The sequence below is a fragment of the Poecilia formosa genome, unplaced genomic scaffold (genome assembly GCF_000485575.1).
Source record: "Poecilia formosa unplaced genomic scaffold, Poecilia_formosa-5.1.2 Scaffold272, whole genome shotgun sequence".
NCBI lineage: Eukaryota > Metazoa > Chordata > Actinopteri > Cyprinodontiformes > Poeciliidae > Poecilia > Poecilia formosa.
The window spans coordinates 199,218-207,058 of NW_006800211.1; the positions used below are offsets into that span (position 1 = coordinate 199,218).

Genomic DNA, 7,841 nt, shown 5'->3' on the forward strand with positions numbered 1-7,841 from the left:
GTCATCCTACCACCACAACTCCTGAAACAACTGCTGGTCATCCTACCACCACAACTCCTGAAACAACTGCTGGTCATCCTACCACCACAACTCCTACCACTACTGCAACTGCCCCAACCACACAATCTTACCGATCATCAATTGGACCTTTAAGCATTCTCCCGCTACAGTTTACTGTTCTGGGTATGTAAACACTTTTCCTAAAACTTACTCAAATAAGTGTCTTATTTCTCATTCATTTGTCATCTGATTTCCAGTGGACTCACACAGTGCTCCTCCATGCCTTGATGGTGATTATTTTCCCATTTTCTTGGCACCAACTCCGATTAATGGAGCAAATCTTCCTGCATATGTCAATCACACCCTTGAAATTAAAGTCAGTTCAAAAGCTGAGCACACAACGTAAGCAATTTTCTTCTTGTTTATTAATTTCATATCTTCTTTAAATTCCTTATCATATACATTTACTGGCTTGGACTCATTTTATAGTAATGTGTGTGCCTTTCCATTCTGCCCTTAAACCATTTGTTACTCTATAGGATTAATGACCTAATTGTGACAGGCCCACAGGGCATTTTAAAGGAGAGACCTTCCACAGATACATACATTATAAAATGGACACCAACTGAAGATGAACTGAATGACCATTTTCCTATTTGCTTTGTGTCTGAAGCAAGAGATAGGTGAGTATTAAAAACATAGCCTAGGTAAGCTAGGTGTGACTCATATTGAATAGCATGGCCAAAGAATAAATAATCAACTGTATTTCTTCCACAGTTCAAACTATTTCCTCTTGTTTGTTGCAATTCAGGTATAACAGAATCTATCACTCAGAGCTGCGGTGTGTGACAATTGATGTTGGTCGCCATGGTGAGTCAATAAAGTAGCTTATCCATGATATTACTAATCATTTTAATCCCTGATTAATCCATCAGCTTTAAAAATAACCATAGACTTTAAATGCTTACAGTTTCTCACACATTAATCACTACCCATTACGATGTGAAAATAAAGTGAAATTTACCCTGTGAATGTTGCAGAGGCTGTTGTGACCTGCAATGAAACAACTATGACTGTAGAAGTGGCAAAGACCTACATCATCAAACGTAACGAGGACAACCTGCATCTAAATAGCTTCACCGATTCTTCTTGTAACCTCAAAAGACTCTCCAACGAAACCCATGTGGTGGCTGTGATGGAGCTGGGCGCATGTGGGACTCAGGTTGAGGTACAGAGAGAAACAACATATATAAACAAACCAAACACTGTGGCAGATTTAAACAATGAATGAAATAATTAAATTACACAAAACACTAAACCAAACCAAAGAATAAAAGTGTTTCTGAAAACTACTGTACATATCAGATCTTCTGTCTGAACATTTTCCTTTAGGGTCAGACATGCATATTTATCAGGACAGGAAGTTTTTGTAACTGTAACAAACAATTTTTTCAATTAGTTTAATTCTTTCTTTCCAGGAGGATGAAGATAGAATATTCTTTCAGAATGAGATCACTTCAGCTGACCCAAATAAAATCATTTCCAGGCAACATGATGTTGAAATTGCCTTTACCTGCTCCTACCCAAAGCGAACCAACCTGACTCTGGGATTCAGACACAAAAACCCGTACGCCTTCAGAGAGAAGGGCTTTGGTGCTTTCACCTTCCAGTTTGAGTTCTTCGAGAGCCAGCGTTTTAGGAAGCAAGTGGATTCCAGCAGCTACCCGGTGGAGGTTTACCTGAAGCAGATGATCTTCATGCAGATCGAAGCCACCTCGTCCATCCCAAACACTGAGCTGTTTGTGGAGTCCTGCAGGGCGACTCCCTACGACAACCCCAACTCCCGCATCAGCTACACCATCATCGAAAACGGGTACTGAGAAACAAAAATTTTTTACTGGTTACTACAAACTGTTTTTCTGTTTGTCTAAAACATTCTAACCATGTTTTCAGATGTGTGAAGGACAGAACAGTGCAAATCTACCAAAGCCCAAAGTCTCAGTTCAGGTTTGGCATGGAGGCTTTTGAGTTCATCGGCGCTCACGAGGAGGTAAAGTTACTTTTTCTGAGTGTTAGAGGACCCAATGTTAGTGTTATTAAATCTACTCAAAAACTACCTTTACTATAAAGAATGTCAAGAAAAACCCAACCTATAATACTCTTATCTATCTGGAAAACAAACTTAGGATATTTACAGATCTTCAGCAATGTGGCATTGGCAGGGAGTTGGAAACAACAGCTGCCAAATGTGAGAAATCAAAAACAATTAAATAAATTAAAAACATCTTTTTGACTACCAATACATCATGCCTCAGTACATCCACAAACAGTGACAACTACTGGCCCCATACTGGTCCCATACTGGCCCCATACTGGTCCTGTATGGACCCATTATCTAACAAGCTTATCCTTGCAGGGTTGTGAATGGGGTTGGTGCCCAACTACAATATTGTTTCAATTCAAGTATAATATTGCATCTAACTTTCTAAAAATGTAAGTTTTTAAGTGCATTGACAAAAAAAGATAAATCTGACTTTCCTCTGCGTTTCTGCAGGTTTACATCACCTGTTCGGTCCTCCTGTGTGAGATCGGCGTTCCTGGAACTCGATGCTCTCAGGGATGCATCAGATCCAACTCATGGAACAATCGCAAGAAGAGGGACGCTGCGGCTGAGACAAGCAGCCACTCCATTTCCCAGGGTCCTTTGCACCTTGCTAGGACTAAAGATGCCAAAGGTGAGAATTCAATTTCACTCATGTTGGCTCTCCAGGCTCCCACTGAGACACTGCCACCCACATTAACTGACTCGTCATATGGCTTTCAATGATGTCTTTTTTGTTTAATAAATGCATGACTTACTGAACACGACATGGGTTTTTACTGTGTTCCCTTCATTTTAGCAACTGGACCAAGCCTGAGCCTGGGCCTGAACCTGGTCTTCATCGTCGGCTGCCTGCTGGCGTGTGCAGTGGTCGTCTACCGATCTAGAAGAGCCAAAGCTAAATACCAACCGCTGGCAACCTCTGAGACAGACTGAACTCAGATCTGCTGCTTCCTTAGTTTCTGTCTTTTCCCTACTGGTGGTTTGAATGATAATTACTCCATATAATAAAAAAGTAACATGATCTGAAAATAAAACAACCTTATGTGATGGATGAAATAATGTGGGTCTTTGTGGATTTATGTCTGATTGTTTTCAACACAAATTTAGATCATTTTGAAAATAACAATGCTGAGCTATACAGCAGTAATATCCTTGATTCTATACAAGTTATTTACTTGTAATATTTTGACACTTTTTTACATATGGCAAATACATGAAATGCTGTGAAAATGAGTGGAATAAAAACTTTATAAAACTACTGAAAACTGTGCGTTATTTGCCTCTGAGTGGCTTAAGCAAGAGATTCTCATAGCAACATTTACCCTTTACTGTGGTAATACATTTGATTATATTATTCTTCCATCTATCTTTCTCTTGCGCATTCAAATTTACTTAGTATAGACTGGCAAAGGGCAGAGCAAACATTTTCAGAGATTTGGAGAGCCAAACCAATCTACATGAGTTTTGTAGACTTGGAGTCTACAAAACTCCCAAGTCTGTAGTTTATACTACTGTAGTTTGACAGTATCCCTCAGGAAATCCTGTGGAAAGTATGGGGCATGTTGAGACACTTTACCAAGGTCGAGAAAGAGCTACATTCTGTTAGACCCTGAGGCCCATTCCTCAGAAACAGAAACTTATCAGGCCACAGACATGGTGTGATTTCAGTCCATATAATCAGCTAGCCTCCTCCTCCTCAGACGCTGCACAGACTTTATTAGAAACTCTTCTTGAATGTAATGGTAAAAGCGTCTCCTTTTAGCGCTGAAAGTGAATGAAATAAGTAAAGTCTGAATGATTTTGTTGGCTGATTTTCTGTTCCGTGTCTCAGTACATTTTTGATCCATTGGTTAGGGATTGTCCATCCTTAACAGGCATCAGGCCTTTTGATAAGGGCTCTGGGTCCCAGCCATGTTGCTCTTCTAAACATATCAATATTATGCTCAGTGATGAAACCATTAAATAAAAATGACTTAGTTGCTGATAAATCTTCAATTTGAGATTGCTTTAGACAAAAGATAATTGATTTTAGACTAGACTGCTATGTTTTATTTTTTACTAGGTGTGTTTCTGGTGGTCATTTGCACAGGGATTCACTGCTTGCTGGTCTGCTCAGTAACTGTCTGTTAGTCTCCATTATGTTGAGTCACTTCTAAGCTTGTTTCATTCCAAATCCTCTGTTGACCTGAACATCCACCTCCAGTCAATAGCTCTTCATTTTTATTACTTCAATTCATTGTAGAAGCTTGTCAAAGTCATCAGTGCTTAACAGAGGCATCTTACTCTGGTTCAGCTTATATATCAGAAAATTAGGCAAAAATGTAAAATTACGTTTCACATTCCTGGAAGGAAATCTACCATTCTACCTTGAACAAGTTAAAATACATCTATGGGCTATGCAAAACATGGTCATTGTATCTTTGCACAAAATCATTTTCAGATCATGAGATTTCAACAGGTCAGTTCTGCCAATTTTGAGCTTTCAGAAGGAGCCGATTTAGGGGCTACATGTCACTTTACTCTTTAAACTTTTACTCTTTGATTACTTCTGAGCAGCTATGATACATTTAATTGTGAATGTTGATTAGGTAATATAGGCTAGCAAAGGACAGAAACGGGATTTACAGAAATTTGAAGAACCAAACCTCTTTACATCGGCCCAAAAGTCCCCTTTCATGTAGTGAAAACAAAAGCAGAAATCATCAGAAGCACAAGGAAAAAAACCACAAGTTTATATACAAGTGTTGATATAATTTGTGCTTAATCATGCCCTGTGTTACAGGTGTTTGTTGGTGTAGATCCTTCAAATAGGATGATATTTCCAGAGCTCTGAGTGCTTTTTTCTTTCAATTTCTTCAGGAGAGTTTTACAAAGGTTTAACAGGTTGCAGATTCTGATACAGGGTCACTGCGTCAATAAGATGGGCAGACCTGCAGCTTATTAAAAAAACAAACAAAAAAAGCATCTTCATCCAATAATCTCCACAACTACACTACAATTTTGCTTTCAGATATGGTTAATTGTTATTATGTGATCAAAAGTTTTTAGTTCAAAAAGTTTTAAGTTTGATTCCCTTTTAGAGCTTTTCTGTGTGATATTAAATTTTCAACAATCCATGCTCTCAGTCACAAGAGTGACTTACAGTATGGTGTTTCAATAAATCCTAAGCTATGAAGGTCCTCCGTAATTTAAAACAGAATGTAAGAGGGTAAAAAAATAATGTAGCAATTAGTAAAACTGCACTGCACAGACCAGGAAAATAAATGCCAATACAGAAAAACAGAAGGGCAACAAACAATAACACCAATTTAAGGGAAAAAAAATCATAACTATGTTATTGAAAAACAAAGAAAGAGGAAAGGAACTGGAATGTTTTGTATACTGAATCATATCCAAATATATAAAAAAAGTTTGAAATGACAAAAGTTTCAAAGGCAAAGGGCTGGCATTCTGGTGAATTCTCAGGAAGGCTCATCTTGGTAAGAGAAAAAAAAAACGCTCATCTGGCTCTGCTTTGATAGAACCGTCAGAATATTTGCTTTCATAACACCAATCAAAAAACTAACATAACAGGTCCCATCACATGCATACTGTTTGTTTTTTGTTCCTTGTGAGATCCTATTTAAAGCAGACTTGATATGTCTGGGCTAGAATATTCAACAGAATGGCTTCACTTGGACTGCTGCTGCATCTGATGCTCCTGGTTGCTTCTGCAGATACCTCTTATCGCTTTGATATGTACTATGGAGGTTCAGTGAACTTCTCTCCAAAAGAACTGACAAACGGAAAATATAAGGTAGGTGATTTTATTGGGAAGAATGTATTTTTATGATCATATCAGAGTATTATGGTCACCTAGAAGAAAGAGAAAAATAGGAAGCATTTTTGTTGAGGAACTGCTTTAGGATTAAGTTAACCAAAATACTTGATCTCACAGACATTGTCTTGGTCTACATGGAGGCCAATCTTGGCATACCAAACCTGATCCCAAAACAAGTCTAAGAATTTCAGTTTGTACTTAAAATCAAACGATTGACTTTATTCTATATATTTTAACTTCACTCTGTAACAGAAAGGACAAACAAAACTGAACCATTTTCTTTTCCTTTCCCCAAAACTCTCTACTATCAATAATTGTGTTTATTGCAAACATATTTTTAACTGACAGAAGTCAGAAAACGTACCTGAATAGCCTTAATTTGAGCTGCTGTTCAACTTTTTAATTATTTGGATAATATGTTATTGTCTTTCCAGACTGAATTCCGTCTCAAACAAACAACGTTCCTTTATGCCGTTGATGATCCTGTATGCAGTGCCGGTGATTGTGGGACTCAGATAAACAAATTCCGTGTAATATCTGCACAAACCTCCGATAATATCACCTGGAAGCAGTATGCAGTAACATCTACTAGAGAATTTGGCACCAACCTTCCTTTTGAGATGAGGTGAATCTGTTTTGTAATAAATACTCTGACATAAATCTGAAAGCTCTAGAAATGATTGGTTCAACTATTCCTGACAGTTTCTTTAAAAATATTACTTTTTTTTGCTTTTAGTCCCTTAAACTTCATAGATGTTTAACAAAACTGCAATTCAGCAGGCAGCGTTGATAATATTTGTCGTTCCCCTCATCTTGTATTCTTTCTACCAACCAGTCTCCCTAACTGGGTCCACTGGTGGTGGGGAGCAGGTTTCTGGGAAGAAAACATTTTTGGCAGCCATTTGCGGTGGAAAAGTTTGTTACATGTGGACCCTGGAATCCGATCTGATACTGGTGAATCTAACCGATCTCCTATTTTCACCACACCCCCCGTTCTCAGGTAATTTATCAACTCCTACAGATTATTTTCTTAATCTGTGTAGTATTCCATCAGAAATGCATTCAGTATTTATGTTACTGCTGTGGGGGAATTTTTCTGCTATAATTTGAGAGCACACATTTTCAGGCTGAAAGCAGGATTTCATGTCTTTTGTACTCAAAACTTCTCCTCGCTCTCAGAACTTGTCTCTGTTCGGACCTAATCTCTGCTTGCAAAACTCTGTTCACTTACAAAACATTTTATGCTTGCTTTTGGAACAAAAATGCACCATTGCCTGACAACCTCTCGGTCAACAGAATGTGAGTGTTGTAGTGGGTGCGTTTGTTTCCTTGTAGTGAGTGTACCTGTGTGGCTACTACTGATTGTAGCCGTAGACATAATAAAAGAGTAGAGCCCGCCTTATTCTCGATATATTTTGATAGATTTTTACCCAGAAAGCACATGGACAAAAAACGTGAGTGAAACGGTCACTGGGCCTAACTAGTATATATTCCATTGAGGGAAAGTAACTAACACAGTGGTTCTTAACCTGGGTTTGATCGAACCCCGGGGGTTCGATGAGTCGGTCTCAGGGATTCGGCGGAGCCGCAGAGGTAAAGACACACTTGTGCAAAGTCGTGATGACGCGCATATGAAACTGGGGGGTTCGGTACCTCAAAAAAGGTTAAGAACCACTGCTCTAACATCTGAATTCCTCATATGTTAACATAAAGGCTCGTTTTGAAGTATAAGCTGCTACTAACAGGCATCGCTTCGAAGAACTCGACCTGGAATGCGGCGTTCATAACAGACACGTGTTCATCTGCTCTACCGCTAGCAAACAACCGAACTGATTAAATAACATAAAAGTCAAGCAGTTCCCTAAAAGTCCAACAGATGGCAGCAATGCGCCATGCAAAACAAAACACCCACAGTTT

The 7,841-nt window shown here is 38.7% G+C and overlaps 1 protein-coding gene across 1 annotated transcript in view; it reads left to right on the top strand.

The window, feature by feature from the left end:
• LOC103151147 (ZP domain-containing protein-like) overlaps nucleotides 1-3,219 on the top strand; it is a 5,411-nt gene extending 2,192 nt beyond the window's left edge. The window contains exons 3-11 of the mRNA XM_007571034.2: nucleotides 58-183; nucleotides 258-402; nucleotides 540-683; nucleotides 812-870; nucleotides 1,041-1,228; nucleotides 1,479-1,873; nucleotides 1,954-2,050; nucleotides 2,555-2,735; nucleotides 2,901-3,219. Coding sequence (XP_007571096.2) covers nucleotides 58-183; nucleotides 258-402; nucleotides 540-683; nucleotides 812-870; nucleotides 1,041-1,228; nucleotides 1,479-1,873; nucleotides 1,954-2,050; nucleotides 2,555-2,735; nucleotides 2,901-3,037 — 1,472 coding nt within the window. The 3' untranslated portion in view covers nucleotides 3,038-3,219. The remainder of the gene's footprint in view (nucleotides 1-57; nucleotides 184-257; nucleotides 403-539; nucleotides 684-811; nucleotides 871-1,040; nucleotides 1,229-1,478; nucleotides 1,874-1,953; nucleotides 2,051-2,554; nucleotides 2,736-2,900) is intronic.
• The last annotated feature ends 4,622 nt before the right edge of the window (nucleotides 3,220-7,841 follow it).